A 17,678-nucleotide genomic window follows, 5' to 3' on the forward strand; every position below is an offset into this window, starting at 1 on the left:
GAGGTGTTTAGGGCACGTCCGACCGGTAGGACGCCACGGGGAAGACCCAGGACACGTTGGGAAGACTATGTCTCCCGGCTGGCCTGGGAACGCCTCGGGATCCCCCGGGAGGAGCTGGACGAAGTGGCTGGGGAGAGGGAAGTCTGGGCTTCCCTGCTTAGGCTGCTGCCCCCGCGACCCGACCTCGGATAAGCGGAAGAAGATGGATGGATGGATGGAAAAACAGTACCACTGTTTTTTTTGGGGGGGTTCACGGTAAAAGCTGGCAACTTCGATGCCAGGATTTGGTTTTTACAACATGATATTGTTCATGGAAAAACAGTACAAGTTTTTTTTTTTTTATTCTGGCAATTTAGCTGCCAGTTTTTTTTACCGTAAAAACAAATGTACCGTCTTCATTTTCTTCTTCTTTTTTTCCCCATTTATTTATTTATTTCAGGAAATGACATAAAAAAGTACAAAGTTGACAACACATAATAATATAAATGAATATAGTGCAAAAGGTAATGTATAGTATGTAATGCATGATTGTCCAGTTTTGCCTGAAAGGGAGTGGGAAGAAGATAATTTATTTAATCCCACCCCCAGTTCTCCATTCAGTGATTATTCACATGAGTTTCACTCTTACTTTGTTCAAGGATTATAATACACATGTTGTATCATAGTGGCAATACCACAGGTAACAATAATTATTACACTGTAACAATCATTTGTATCAACAATGTAGGAATAATGAATATACCAACAATGGTAATATACAACATAGCAATAATGGTAATAGACAACATATTAATAATGGTAATAGACAACATAGCAATAATGGTAATAGACAACATAGCAATAATGGTAATAGACAACATAGCAATAATGGTAATAGACAACATAGCAATAATGGTAATAGACAACATAACAATAATGGTAATAGACAACATAGCAATAATGGTAATAGACAACATAGCAATAATGGTAATAGACAACATAGCAATAATGGTAATAGACAACATAGCAATAATGGTAATAGACAACATAGCAATAATGGTAATATACAACATAGCAATAATGGTAATAGACAACATAGCAATAATGGTAATAGACAACATAGCAATAATGGTAATAGACAACATAGCAATAATGGCAATAGACAACATAGCAATAATGGTAATAGACAACATAGCAATAATGGTAATAGACAACATAGCAATAATGGTAATATACAACATAGCAATAATGGTAATAGACAACATAGCAATAATGGTAATAGACAACATAGCAATAATGGTAATAGACAACATAGCAATAATGGTAATAGACAACATAGCAATAATGGTAATAGACAACATAGCAATAATGGTAATAGACAACATAGCAATAATGGCAATAGACAACATAGCAATAATGGTAATAGACAACATAGCAATAATGGTAATAGACAACATAGCAATAATGGTAATAGACAACATAGCAATAATGGTAATAGACAACATACAGTTGTTGACAAAATACACTGTACATTATATACCTCAGCTAACTAAACTATGGAAATGTATAATATAATTCATATAGCAATACGGTCTCACTGCACAGCAGGCCAGCAGTTAGCCGAGTCATTGCGCAATCCATGTTGAGGCACTGAGTGACGTGCCTCGACTGGCTGCTGATCACCGCACCGTCTCTTCTCAGTATTTGAACGGCAAATGTGAAAATACAGCGATTTTGAATAAAAATAATCTAAAACTGGTGAAGTTAAATGGAAAATAACTTTATAGTATAATCACTGGATACATTTAACAATTTAATATATATATTTTTTCTTTCTACATTTTTTTTCTTTCCATGTGACTGCACGTCACTGGTATATAGTGTAGCATGTTTAGCTATTCCTTGTCCCCTAGTGATGATACTTGTAAGAAACAGTTTTAGAGGTGAAGATTGCTGGCTTATAAGTGGATTTGCACTGCGTACCAACAGTAGTCGCTAGTTCGTTAGCGAAAATGCTACATTGCATTGAGTACATGGTCGTTCGCTTGTCGCTGTCAAAGTGTCATCAACATGAATTATCCCAATATAACTACAGTATTAATATCTCGATCATCGGCCAAATCTGCACAATTGTATTGAATATGGTCTGTATCGCACAACCCTTTGGTGGTCAATAACTTTTGCACATTCACCATTCCATTGAAACATCACCCCTGTTGCACAACAGCACAGGATGTTCTGTGGCCGACTATACGCCACATAATTGTGACCACTTGCACATCTAATTAATTCCAGTATCCAAAATATGTGCCTCCAAATAGACTAAAGTAGTGATTCTTCAGACACATTAAACATTCACAACAGATCTCAATATAATGAGCTGTAGTTGTACCCAACAGAAAGGTGGAAACCTAATAACTCCCACAGCAATAAACATGTTCTCTCTGAGGCCGATTAAAATAGGTCATTTTTTTATCTTTAAAAGGCAGATTTTTTGAGACGGTACTTTTGTCAGAGGTTGAGAGGACTGTGATGAGTGAGTCTGAGTCGATGGACATCCACGCCTGGTGTTATGTCGAGTAATGACATGGCAGAAAGAACACTTCACTAATTAAGTCTTAATAGATTTTTTCACATTTTCTTGTAATCCGACTAGGGCTGCAGCTAACGATTATTTTTCTATCGATTAATCTATAGATTATTTTTTCGATTAATCGGTTAATCTATAGATTATTTTTTTCGATTAATCTATAGATTATTTTTCCTTTTACCGATTATTTTTCTTATTTAAAATGAAGAGGAAAAAATAAATGTAGGCCAGTTTTTTCAAAAGGCATGGCTTTTATTTACAAAAAAAAAAGTATGGCCACTCAGTCAACATTGACAACAACATGACAAAATATTCTGTAACAATGTAAACATTTAAAACTTTTAACATTTAACAAAATTAAAAGTAGCTTATTTGCTTTTTAATGTGCAAATATAAAAGTAAACATCCAGTGCAAATCTTAATATTCTGGAATAGTATAAGCATTTAAAAAGTAAAAGTATTGCTTATTTTGCTTTAAAATGTGCAAAAATAAAGATAAACATCCAATACAAAAAAGTGCAAAACGGAAATATTCTGTAACAAGTGTAAACATTTCAACAAAAGTAAAAGTATTGCTTATTTGCTAAAATGTGCAAAAATAAAGCCAAACATCCAATACAAAAAAGTGTACAGTGTAAACATTTCAACAAAAGTAAAAGTATTGCTTATTTTGCTTAATAACACAACAATGATAGTATGATTAAAGTGAAAGTTAATTGTTGGTTTGTACATAGTATATGTAACTGTTAATGTTGTAAAAGGTATTTGCACAACTAATTAACGTTAGCGTTTGTGACACGTCTTGTGCCGTGGGGTTCTTTCAGGACCGACAGACTGAACGCCAGACGGCTTTGCCAGGTTTACAATCTTTTAATTTTACACAAAGTCTTTTCTCTTCAAACTCTTTTCTCTTTCTTTCCTCGCTTTTCAGCTCCTCTTCCTCGCTCGCTCGTCGTCCCCTGTCTCTTGCGGCGTCGCTCCCGGCGCGCCCCGCCTCGCCGCTCGCTCGCCGCCGCCGCCTCTCCACAGCGTTAAAGAGGAGCGCGTCTTTGTAAACACTGAACAGGCACGCCAAACGCGCCTCTCAGAGCAAACGGTGCTTTAGTTTATGAATTTACAACGCAGATACAAATGACACATTCATGTTTTTGTGTAATAATGACAACGTATACGCACGCGGACGATTGACTTGTTGATGGTGATGGCAAGAACGCTGTCGGGGGTTTTCTTTTCAAATGTTCGTTCATAGCCGTTGTGCTGCTATGATAGGCCATTTCCGCTCGACACAGTGTGCATACAACAACATTATTAGGCCGTTTATTGAAATACTCCGACACTTTTGACGACTTTTGGCGTGCTTTTTTCCCCTCGCTCGCATCGTCTGCTTTGCGCTCCGCCATGACAGTAGTGTGACGTAAATATGTGACGCGCCGACGCACAAAAACGGCGTCGACGTATTTACGTAACCGATGACGTCGACTACGTCGGCGCGTCGTTTCAGCCTTAAATACGACCATCTTTTCGCTATATTAGATGCAATTTTGACCTGACATGTTTGGACTGGTCAGGTCAGGTGACCCTTCTGAAGAAGACTGCAGATGACAGTCCAAACATGTCAGGTCAAAATTCCATCTAGTATAGCAAAAATATGGTCTGATTACAAGAAAATGTGAAAAAGTCTATGAATAAGAAGACATAATAAACCTTTTTGAGCAAGTCCTACTAAGATCTCTTCCAGTCTTTACCAGTGCTACTAAAATCAAAACTAAGTGAGACCAGTTCTTTCTGGAAACCTCTTCCCTAATCATTGATATGTGCCATAATGAACTTGACTTACTTGGTGTGATATGCTGCAGGCCTTTTGCCCTTAATTAAATATTGACTTTGTTATTGTTGCGCAATAGATGTGCCTACTAGGTTAATTGTATTGGACTTTGTTGTTGCTGTTACCTCTCCCCTATTCCTCCCCTTCAGTTTGGACCAGTGTCATGTCAAAATTGAAGAGTTTGTCGTCTTTATAGTTATTGGGAATCGATAATTATTTGTGGGTGATTTATTCCTCCCACCCAAATGTGATGGCACAATAATGCATCTATTTAGTTTGACTGCATAGTACGCAGCGGATAGGAAATCCTAAAATGCAGACAATCTGAATGATGACTTGTGGAATACTCAACATATTTCAGAGGGGGTAATGTGGTAGAGCAGGGCAGGATTGTCTCCATACCAATATTTTGGTACTGGTACCAAAATGTATTTCAATACTTTTCTGAATAAAGGGGACGTCAAAATATTTCATTATTTTCTTTATTTGAACAAAAATTCTTAGTGTACATGAAACATATGTTTATTATTGTCATTTAGACTTAGTCATAGACTTCCTTTTTATTGTCTTTCAAATTTGAACTTTACAGTACAGATAAGAACGAAATTTCGTTACATAAGCTCATGGTAGTGCAGAATAAAAAAGCAATAAGGTGCATATATAAATAAATAAATATATATATAAAATAAATAAATAAATATAAATAAATAAATAGATGAATGTACAGATAAATATATTGCACTTTTTCACATGCGTCCACGTTTATGGATGTATGTTATATTGTCTTTTTTATTCCAGCCAGTTAATCCATTTTGGGGGGAGTTGAGGGGATAATTTAATTATGATGCGTTCAAGAGTCTTACGGCTTGAGAGAAGAAGCTGTTACAGAACCTGGAGGTTCTGCTTCGGAGGCTGCGGAACCTCTTTCTAGAGTCCAGCAGTGAAAACAGTCCTTGGTGGGGGTGGGAGGAGTCTTTGCAGATTTTCTGAGCCCTGGTCAGGCAGCGGCTTTTTGCCATCTCCTGGATAGGAGGAAGAGGAGTTCTGATGATCTTTTCCGCCGTCCTCACCACTCTCTAGAGAGACTTCCAGTCTGAGGCAATGCAGGCTCCAATCCAGACAGAGATGCTGTTGGTCAGCTATTTCGTCATTAAATAAAATAATTAACATACTAGACAACTTGTCTTTTAGTAGTTAGTAAGCAAACAAAGGCTCCTAATTAGTCTGCTGACGTATGCAGTAACATATTGTGTCATTTATACACCTATTATTTTGTACACATTACGAGGGACAAACTGTAAAATTTTATTATTAATCTACTTGTTCATTTACTGTTAATATCTGCTTATTTTCTGTTTGAACATGTTCTATCTACACTTCTGTAAAAGTGTAATAATCACTTATTCTTCTCTTCTTTGATACTTGACATTAGTTTTGGATGATACCACACATTTAGGTATCGATCCGATACCAAGTAGTTACAGGATCATACATTGGTCAGATTCAAAGTCCAGGGACATATTTACTGACTTTATGAATATAATATGATTTTTTTTTAAAGGAAAAAAGACTTTGTGATCATAAAAAAATATTGATGTAATCATAATAGTATCGACTAGGATGAGTGGAATGTGTTGATGTTGGAATGGTTTGAATAGGTTGAAAAATGTGGGAATTGTGCAACTTGGAAAAATGTCCCATTCATGGACTGCCTGAAAATTTGGGATTTTGGGGAAAAGCGGGATTTTTTTGGAAAATGATTAGGATCATAAATGTCCTGAATGAGCTGAATTGGTTGGTGTTGGAATTGTTTAAATCGGTCAAGAAATGTTGAAGTAGTAAAAGGTTTTTAATTGAGAAATGGTATTATGGAATTTCGGGAAAACCGGGAATGTTTTTAGTTCCTAAACCAACTTGTTTTTTGACCTGACTAAGAAAAATGTTTTGACGGTGGAACAGTTGAAATGTGATGGAAAAAAGGAGAAGAAGTAGTCAAACTAAAATGTTTGGAAATAGGGTTAGAAAAAAAACAGGAATTCTTGGAAATGTGTTGAATGTGGAAAAATGATAGTTTTAATGGCCAAGATGAGTGGAATGTGGTAAAGGTGGAAAAATGTGGGAATTGTGCAACTTGGAAAAATGTCCCATTCATTTCAATAGGAACTTACTGGAATTTTGGGAAAAGCGGGATTTTTTTGAAAATGGTTAGGAGCATGAGTGTCCTGAATGAGCTGAATTAGTTGGTGTTGGAATTGTTTAAATCGGTCAAGAAATGTTGAAGTAGTAACAGTTTTTTGATTAAGAAATTGTATTATGGAAATCCTGGAAAACCGGGAATGTTTTTCGTTCCTAAACCAACTTGGTTTTTTGTCCTGACTAAGAAAAACGTTTTGACGGTGGAACAGTTGAAATCTGATGAAAACAGGAAAAGGAGTAGTCAAACGAAAAAGTTTGGAAATAGGGTTAGAAAAAACAGGAATTTTTGGAATTGTGTTGAATGTGGAAAAATGGTAGTTGAATGTCAAGGATGAGTGGAATGTGTTGATGTTGGAATGGTTTGAATAGGTTGAAAAATGTGGGAATTGTGCAACTTGGAAAAAATGTCCCATTCATTTCGATGGGAACTTACTGGGAATTTTGGGGAAAAGTGGGATTTTTTGAAAATGGTTAGGAGCATGAATGTCCTGAATGAGCTGAATTGGTTGGTGTTGGAATTTTTTAAATCGGTCAAGAAATGTTGAAGTAGTAAAAGTTTTTTAATTGAGAAATTGTATTATGAAATTTCGGGAAAACCGGGAATGTTTTTAGTTCCTAAACCAACTGTTTTTTTGTCCTGACTAAGAAAAATGTTTTGACGGTGGAACAGTTGAAATGTGATGAAAACAGGAAAAGTAGTAGTCAAACGAAAAAGTTTGGAAATAGGGTTAGAAAAAACCAGGAATTCCTGGAAATGTGTTGAATGTGGAAAAATGGTAGTTTGAATGTCCAGGATGAGTGGAATGTGTTGATGTTGGAATGGTTTGAATAGGGTGAAGAATGTGGGAATTGTGCAACTTGTAAAAATGTCCCATTCATTTCAATGGGAACTTCCTGGAAATTTGGGAATTTGGGGAAAAGCGGGATTTTTATGAAAATGGTTAGGAGCATGAATGTCCTGAATGAGCTGAATTGGTTGGTGTTGGAATTGTTTAAATCGGTCAAGAAATATTGAAGTAGTAAAAGTTTTATAATTGAGAAATGCTATTATGGAATTTCGGGAAAACCGGGAATGTTTTTAGTGCCTAAACCAACTTGTTTTTTTGTCCTGACTAAGAAAAATGTTTTGACGGTTGAAATGTGATGAAAAAAGGAAGAGTAGTAGTCAAACGAAAAAGGTTGGCAATAAGGTTAGAAAAAAAACAGGAATTCCTGGAAATTTGTTGAGCTTGAAAAAATGGTAGTTTGAATGTCCAGGATGAGTGGAATGTGTTGAAGGTGGAATGGTTTGAATAGGTTGAAAAATGTGGGAATTGTGCAACTTGGAAAAATGTCCCATTCATTTCAATGGGAACTTCCTGGAATTTTGGGAAAAGCGGGATTTTTTGAAAATGATTATGAGCATGAATGAGCTGAATTGGTTGGTGTTGGAATTGTTTAAATCGGTCAAGAAATGTTGAAGTAGTAACAGTTTTTTGATTAAGAAATTGTATTAGGGAATTTCGGGAAAACCGGGAATGTTTTTAGATCCTAAACCAACTTGTTTTTTGTCCCGACTAAGAAAAATGTTTTGACGGTTGAAATGTGATGAAAACAGGAAAAGTAGTAGTCAAACGAAAAAGTTTGGAAATAGGGTTAGAAAAAAACAGGAATTCCTGGAAATGTGTTGAATGTGGAAAAATGATAGTTTGAATGTCCAGGATGAGTGGAATGTGTTGATGTTGGAATGGTTTGAATAGGTTGAAGAACGTGGGAATTGTGCAACTTGGAAAATGGACAATTCATTTTGAATGGGAAAAGTGGGGGCAGGGGGAGAGAGAATTCCGGAAAATCCGGGATTTTTTTAAAATAATTGTTGAAGTAGAGCACACAATTCCTCAACAGGCTGAATATGTTGACCAATATAAGGGCAAATAATGACATGAATTCAAGTAAAACATTTAAAAATGTCCCTTTGTAACATTCTGACAATGCATTTGTTTCCTAATATTGGTGTCTCTCCAAGTGACTAATCACCTGTGACTAATCAGGATGAATCCAAATTCAGAAGTGTGATTAAACTGATTTAATATATCAATCGTTTGACAGCACTATCAAAAAGATAACATTTTAATGATTATATTTCTCAGTAAAATGAAGTTTTAGGAAGTGGTGACAATCAACAAATGCTATTTTTATGATGTTCAAGATCATTTAAATGAATCTTTCAAATGATATGTACTAAAGATGTACAGTACACCGGTACTAGTACAGTATCGCGGTACTAATGAATCAAAAACGGTACTATAGTCTGTTTGAAAAGTGACGGCGCGTTGTCAGGTTGTGACGTTTCTGGTTTTACGAGCAGAGGAGCATGTTGGGCAGCGCACACACACAGAGTACTTACAAGCAGACACAGTGTGTAGACAGAAAAGGGAGAATGGACGCATTTTGACTAAACTAACAATAAAGGTGAAGTTATAACACTGAAACACCCTCAGGAAGAGCTGCTTTATGACATAGCTAGCTAGCTGGCAGCTAACATCCATCCGCAGTGTTTTAGCTACTTCTAAATCACTAATCCTCGTCTCCATGGCGACAACTAAAGTAAGTTTCTTACAAGTATCATTATCACTGGAGGACGAGGAATAGCTAAACATGCTTCACTACACGCCGTAGGAGGATACAATAGCTCACCGCCGTCACAATGTAAACAAATGCCGTGGGTGGATCTACACCTGACATCCACTGTAATGATACCAAGTACAATAGCATATCTATTCGATACTACTATGATTACATTGATATTTTTTATCGTCACAAAATCTTTGGTCCTTTTAAAAAAAATTCATATTATGTTTATAAAGTCAGTAAATACGTCCCTGGACACATGAGGACTTTGAATATGACCAATGTATGATCCTGTAACTACTTGGTATCGAATCCATACCTAAATGTGTGGTATCATCCAAAACTAATGTAAAGCATCAAAGAAGAGAAGAATAAGTGATTATTACATTTTAACAGAAGTGTAACAAGTCAATCAATCAATCAATGTTTATTTATATAGCCCTAAATCACAAGTGTCTCAAAGGGCTGCACAAGCCACAACGACATCCTCGGTACAGAGCCCACATAAGGGCAAGGAAAAACTCACCCCAGTGGGACGTCGATGTGAATGACTATGAGAAACCTTGGAGAGGACCGCATATGTGGGTAACCCCCCCCCCCCCACCCGAGTGGGTCTGACATAATATTGTGAGAGTCCTGTCCATAGTGGATCCAACATAATAGTAAACAGAAAATAAGCAGATATTAACAGTAAATGAACAGTTTTTTTTTACAGTTTGTCCCTCATAATGTGTACAAAATAATAGGTGTATAAATGACACAATATGTTACTGCATACGTCAGCAGACTAATTAGGAGTCTTTGTTTGTTTACTTACTACTAAAAGACAAGTTGTCTAGTATGTTCACTATTTTATTTAAGGACTAAATTACAATAATAAACATATGTTTCATGTACACTAAGACTTTTTGTTCAAATAAAGACAATAATGACATTTTTTGTGGCCCCCTTTATTTAGATGCAGTAGGTATCAAAGTAACGAAATACATTTTGGTAGCGGTACCAAAATATTGGTATGGGGACAAGCCTAATATCTACTAAATGTGCATATCAGGTCAATGTGCAGAACACTTTGCTTAATAGGAAACAATATTTTACAGGTAGATTTATTGTGCATTTATATGTTTTATTTCCAGCATGAATTGAGTGGCCTGCCCCACATAGTACCGTATTTTCCGCACCATAAGGCGCCCTGGGTTATAAGCCGCGCCTTCAATGAACGGTATATTTCAAAACTTTGTCCACCTATAAGCCGCCCCGTGTTATAAGCCGCATCTAACTGCGCTCAAGGGAATGTCAAAAAAACAGTCAGATAGGTCAGTCAAACTTTAATAATATATTAAAAACCAGCGTGATGTGGGCGCGCATGGAGTCGTATATCAACATGGACGGAGCTGCGTGAAAAAAGCCACCCGGCCTCTTCGCGTAAACTTCCCTTAACCACTCGCTCATCTTTTCTTCATCCATCCATCCCTTCGAGTTAGCTTTTATGATGACGCCGGCTGGAAAGGTCTCTTTTGGCAAGGTCTTCCTTTTGAATATCACCATGGGTGGAAGTTTCTGGCCATTAGCATGGCAAGCTAGAACCACAGTGAAGGATGACTTCTCATTCCCTGTGGTGCGAATATTCACCGTACGTGCTCCCGTTGTATCCACAGTGCGGTTCACAGGAATATCAAAAGTCAGTGGAACCTCGTCCATGTTGACAATGTTCTCTGGCCGGATCTTTTTTTCAGCTATCTTGTTTTCACAATATGCACGGAAAGTAGCCAGCTTTTCTTGAAAGTCTTTAGGCAGTTGCTGTGAAATAGTAGTCCGTGTGCGGATGGAGAGATTGCGTCTTTTCATGAACCGGAAACCTGTCGCTTAGTAGGAGCCATTTTGTGGTCTTTACAGATGTAAACACACAAAGGAAATGAAACGTAATATCCGCGCGCTTCTTCTTCTTCTACGGGGGCGGGTGGTTGCTTGCCGTAGAAGAAGAAGCGCTTCCTCTTCTACGGGGAAAAAAGATGGCGGCTGTTTACCGTAGTTGCGAGACCTAAACTTTATGAAAATGAATCTTAATATTAATCCATATATAAAGCGCACCGGGTTATAAGCCGTACGGTCAGCTTTTGAGTAAATTTGTGGTTTTTAGGTGCGGCTAATAGTGCGGAAAATACGGTACACAAGTGGCAATAACATCATTGATCAGCTTCTACATGACAAGAAGCCAAGATGTTAATAACTAAAGAGGGCAGTCGAAAACCTTTATTTACCGTACCCCTCTGATAACAGCACCAACACCAGAGACAATCATGTCCTGCACTGTAGGTTACCATGGACAAGGTGCAAAGAAGGCTTTGAAATAGTGAAGTAACATCATGGTTGTTCTCCTGGTCTAGGTGGTTCTTTGGGAAGATCCCCCGAGCCAAAGCCGAGGAGATGCTCAACAAACAAAGGCATGATGGCGCCTTCCTCATTAGAGAAAGTGAGAGTGCACCAGGCGACTTCTCCCTCTCCGTCAAGTGAGTAGCGCCGCTTCCTGCCGCCCTTGTTGAACGCCGGCCATCCATCATCAGTCACGCCGCCATCAATTGATCAGCTTCACAAGTTTCCATGCTCTGCAAGTCTGAATCACCACCCCTGCTACTTCCTTATTCTTGTGAAGTCATCCCCTTTCCTTCTGCTGAGCTGAGCGCACACGCTTTTTCCAGTATTTGCTAAGTAAACTGACTTACTTCCTCTTAAGTGTTTCCATTTTGACCTTCCTGAAAGACTCATCGTGTCACAGCAACTTTGTGTGGTCTTCTGTTTCCACTCGGAATGGACAGACACCTTCATAACAATATGTAATATGTACAATATACACACTGCAAGTATATATATAATGTAGTAACATACACTTTCATAACAATATGTAATATGTACAATATACACACTGCAAGTGTATATATATAATGTAGTAACAGACACCTTCATAACAATATGTACAATATACACACTGCAAGTATATATATATAATGTAGTAACAGACACCTTCATAACAATATGTAATATGTACAATATACACACTGCAAGTATATATATATAATGTAGTAACAGACACCTTCATAACAATATGTAATATGTACAATATACACACTGCAAGTATATATATATATTGCAGTAACAGACACCTTCATAACAATATGTAATATGTACAATATACACACTGCAAGTATATATATAATGTAGTAACAGACACCTTCATAACAATATGTAATATGTACAATATACACACTGCAAGTATATATATAATGTAGTAACAGACACCTTCATAACAATATGTAATATGTACAATATACACACTGCAAGTATATATATAATGTAGTAACAGACACCTTCATAACAATATGTAATATGTACAATATACACACTGCAAGTATATATATATATTGTAGTAACAGACACCTTCATAACAATATGTAATATGTACAATATACACACTGCAAGTATATATATAATGTAGTAACAGACACCTTCATAACAATATGTAATATGTACAATATACACACTGCAAGTATATATATATATTGTAGTAACAGACACCTTCATAACAATATGTAATATGTACAATATACACACTGCAAGTATATATATAATGTAGTAACAGACACCTTCATAACAATATGTAATATGTACAATATACACACTGCAAGTATATATATAATGTAGTAACAGACACATTCATAACAATATGTAATATGTACAATATACACACTGCAAGTATATATATAATGTAGTAACAGACACCTTCATAACAATATGTAATATGTACAATATACACACTGCAAGTATATATATATAATGTAGTAACATACACTTTCATAATATGTAATATGTACAATATACACACTGCAAGTATATATATAATGTAGTAACATACACTTTCATAACAATGTGTAATATGTACAATATACACACTGCAAGTATATATATAATGTAGTAAAAGACACCTTCATAACAATATGTAATATGTACAATATACACACTGCAAGTATATATATAATGTAGTAACAGACACCTTCATAACAATATGTAATATGTACAATATACACACTGCAAGTATATATATAATGTAGTAACATACACTTTCATAATAATATGTACAATATACACACTGCAAGTATATATATAATGTAGTAACATACACTTTCATAACAATATGTACAATATACACATTGCAAGTATATATATAATGTAGTAACATACACTTTCATAACAATATGTAATATGTACAATATACACACTGCAAGTATATATATAATGTAGTAACAGACACCTTCATAACAATATGTAATATGTACAATATACACACTGCAAGTATATATATATAATGTAGTAACATACACTTTCATAACAATATGTACAATATACACACTGCAAGTATATATATAATGTAGTAACATACACTTTCATAACAATATGTAATATGTACAATATACACACTGCAAGTATATATATAATGTAGTAACAGACACCTTCATAACAATATGTAATATGTACAATATACACACTGCAAGTATATATATATAATATATATAATGTAGTAACAGACACCTTCATAACATGTAATATGTACAATATACACACTGCAAGTATATATATAATGTAGTAACATACACTTTCATAAAAATATGTAATATGTACAATATACACACTGCAAGTATATATATAATGTAGTAACAGACACCTTCATAACAATATGTAATATGTACAATATACACACTGCAAGTATATATATAATGTAGTAACAGACACCTTCATAACAATATGTAATATGTACAATATACACACTGCAAGTATATATATATAATGTAGTAACAGACACCTTCATAACAATATGTAATATGTACAATATACACACTGCAAGTATATATATAATGTAGTAACAGACACCTTCATAACAATATGTAATATGTACAATATACACACTGCAAGTATATATATAATGTAGTAACAGACACCTTCATAACAATATGTACTATGTATAATATACACACTGCAAGTATATATATAATGTAGTAACAGACACCTCCATAACAATATGTAATATGTACAATATACACACTTCAAGTATATATATAATGTAGTAACAGACACCTTCATAACAATATGTAATATGTACAATATACACACTGCAAGTATATATATAATGTAGTAACAGACACCTTCATAACAATATGTAATATGTACAATATACACACTGCAAGTATATATATAATGTAGTAACATACACTTTTATAACAATATGTAATATGTACAATATACACACTGCAAGTATATATATAATGTAGTAACATACACCTTCATAACAATATGTAATATATACCATATACACACTGCAAGTATATATATAATGTAGTAACATACACTTTCATAACAATATGTAATTTGTACAATATACACACTGCAAGTATATATATAATGTAGTAACAGACACCTTCATACCAGTGTTATAACAGCTAAACAGCATGTTTAGCTATTCCTCGTCCTCCAGTGATAATGGTACTTGTAAGAAACGTACTTTATTTGTCGCCATGAAAGCGAGGATTAGTGATTTAGAATTAGCTAAAACACTGTGGATGGATGTTAGCCACTAACTAGCTAGCCATGTCTTAAAGCAGCTCTTCCTGAGGGTGTTTCAGTGTTATAACTTCACCTTTATCTTGACTTTTTACACCAAAATGCGTCCATTCTCCCTTTTCTGTCTACACACCGTGTCTGCTTGTAAGTACTCTGTGTGTGTGCGCTGCCCAACATGCTCCTCTGCTCGTAAAACCAGCAATGTCACCACGTGACGACGACACTTGTTTAAAAAAACTGTCCTTTTTAGAGGCGGTATAGTACCGAATATGATGAATTAGTATGGTGGTACTATACTAGTACTGGTATACCGTACAACCCTTATATCAATAATATATATCTGTTAATATTATTATCCATTTGTTTTGATTGTGGCCCACTTTTCCCAAAGTATACTTATTATGTACTAGCAAAGTCTGAAAGTGTTGTTGTTTCTGACACGTGTGCAGGTTTGGAAACGATGTGCAGCACTTCAAGGTTCTCCGTGACGGGGCCGGGAAGTACTTCCTGTGGGTGGTGAAGTTCAACTCCCTCAACGAGCTGGTGGACTACCATCGCTCCACCTCGGTCTCCCGTAATCAGCAAATCTTTTTGCGAGACATCGAGCAGGTCCACCAGGTAACAGCTGTCACGGTAACTTCCTGCGGCGCTCTTCCTTCTTCTTCTTCTTCTACAATATCATTTACCGTATTTTCCGCACCATAAGGCGCCCTGGGTTATAAGCCGCGCCTTCAATGAACGGCATATTTCAAAACTTTGTCCACCTATAAGCCGCCCGGTGTTATAAGCCGCATCTAACTGCGCTAAAGGAATGTCAAAAAAACAGTCAAATAGGTCAGTCAAACTTTAATAATATATTAAAACCAGCGTGATGTGGGCGCGCATGGAGTCGTATATCAACATGGAGCTGCGTGAAAAAAGCCACCCGGCCTCTTCGCGTAAACTTAAATTTACCTTAACCACTCGCTCATCTTTTCTTCATCCATCCCTTCGAGTTAGCTTTTATGATGACGCCGGCTGGAAAGGTCTCTTTTGGCAAGGTCTTCCTTTTGAATATCACCATGGGTGGAAGTTTCTGGCCATTAGCATGGCAAGCTAGAACCACAGTGAAGGATGACTTCTCATTCCCTGTGGTGCGAATATTCACCGTACGTGCTCCCGTTGTATCCACAGTGCGGTTCACAGGAATATCAAAAGTCAGTGGAACCTCGTCCATGTTGATAATGTTCTCTGGCCGGATTTTTTTTTCAGCTATCTTGTTTTTACAATATGCACGGAAAGTAGCCAGCTTTTCTTGAAAGTCTTTAGGCAGTTGCTGTGAAATAGTAGTCCGTGTGTGGATGGAGAGATTGCGTCTTTTCATGAACCGGATCCCTGTCGCTTAGTAGGAGCCATTTTGTGGTCTTTACAGATGTAAACACACAAAGGAAATGAAACGTACGGTAATATCCGCGCGCTTTTTCTTCTTCTACGCGGGCGGGTGGTTGCTTACAGTAGAAGAAGAAGCGCTTCCTGTTCTATGGGGGCGGGTGCTTACCTTGGCGGTTGCTTGCGTAGAAGAAGAAGCACTTCCTCTTCTACGGGGAAAAAAGATGGCGGCTGTTTACCGTAGTTGCGAGACCGAAACTTTATGAAAATGAATCTTAATATTAATCCATATATAAAGCGCACCGGGTTAAAAGCCGCACTGTCAGCTTTTGAGTAAATGTGTGGTTTTTAGGTGCGGCTAATAGTGCGGAAAATACGGTATACAACCAGCATGTTTCTCACTCTTTTAGCAGGTGCTTGCTATTTGCTATTTTATACCCAAAACCTCTGTGAATAATATCTATTTGTGAGTGCTTCATCCAGTGTGATGAGAAATGATGAAAAAACAAAGCTAGCAAGCACAAGAGGTTTTGACGAGGGATGTTCCCATCAGGGATTTGTACTGCCCATTCCAATGCCGATCATCGGCCGATACCAGTCAGTTCCCTTTTCAGATCAAGTAGAGTGGAAAAAAATGAAGGAATCACTCAATTCTGATGAAAAATGAACTATGGAATCATGAAAAAACAAACAAAACACTTTTTTAAGATAGCAGTATATACTGTATACCAGAGGTGTGGACTCGAGTCATGAATTTGATGACTTTAGACTCGACTTGACAAAATGTAAAAAGACTTGCAACTCGACTTCGACTTTAACATCAATGACTTGTGACTTCACTTGGACTTGAGCCTTTTGAATTGACATGACTTGCTACTTTCCCCAAAACCCAAAGATGAAAAAGTTATTCGGGAGCGCTCCGTATTTTTCATTGTGTACTTGTCTATCAGCGTTGCGTGTGTCAGCTGGTGTGCTCTCAGTACAACAGCCAATCAAATTAGATCTACTTTGTTTTCATCACACAGCATTCATCCAATCAAATTGCAGGACAACCAACGAAGAAGACATGTCCAAACCACACGCCAGTGAACAAAAAATGATACCTAAAATAATTTTGTTTTGGTATAAAAATTACGAGGTGGTCAACACAAAACGGTTTGCAGTATGCAACACATGCGGTTCGAAAATTACTGATGGAGAGGCAACAACTTCCAACTTCGTCCGGCATTTGAAGTTGCACAAAGAACGGTAAGTTTTGAATGTAAGATAACGTTTATTGGCTAAGTAACGTGACTTTTATTTGCTGTGTAGTTAAATCAGTGAGGCTGTAAACTCACGGCTAACGTTATAACGTTATTGCAAACACGGGAATCTGTTGCAGTTCACTACCTTATTCATACTTTTTGTTCAGTGATTTTTTTTAAGCAGGGTTACGTTAGTCAATATATCACACGTAACGTTAGACGGCGGTCAGCAGCACCGCGTATTTTAGCCACCTAA

General features: G+C 36.5%; 1 protein-coding gene across 2 annotated transcripts in view; it reads left to right on the forward strand.

Annotated features, from left to right (window-relative positions):
* The window catches only part of grb2b (growth factor receptor-bound protein 2b), a 118,648-nt gene that overhangs the window by 89,228 nt on the left and 11,742 nt on the right, over positions 1-17,678 (forward strand). The window contains exons 4-5 of one of the 2 annotated variants that reach the window (XM_061973869.2): positions 11,588-11,710; positions 15,260-15,443. In XM_061973869.2, the coding sequence (XP_061829853.1) occupies positions 11,588-11,710; positions 15,260-15,443 (307 nt within the window). The remainder of the gene's footprint in view (positions 1-11,587; positions 11,711-15,259; positions 15,444-17,678) is intronic. The other variant, XM_061973871.2, reaches the window with a different exon arrangement.

This window comes from Nerophis lumbriciformis, linkage group LG22 (genome assembly GCF_033978685.3).
Source record: "Nerophis lumbriciformis linkage group LG22, RoL_Nlum_v2.1, whole genome shotgun sequence".
NCBI classification, from domain to species: Eukaryota; Metazoa; Chordata; class Actinopteri; order Syngnathiformes; family Syngnathidae; genus Nerophis; species Nerophis lumbriciformis.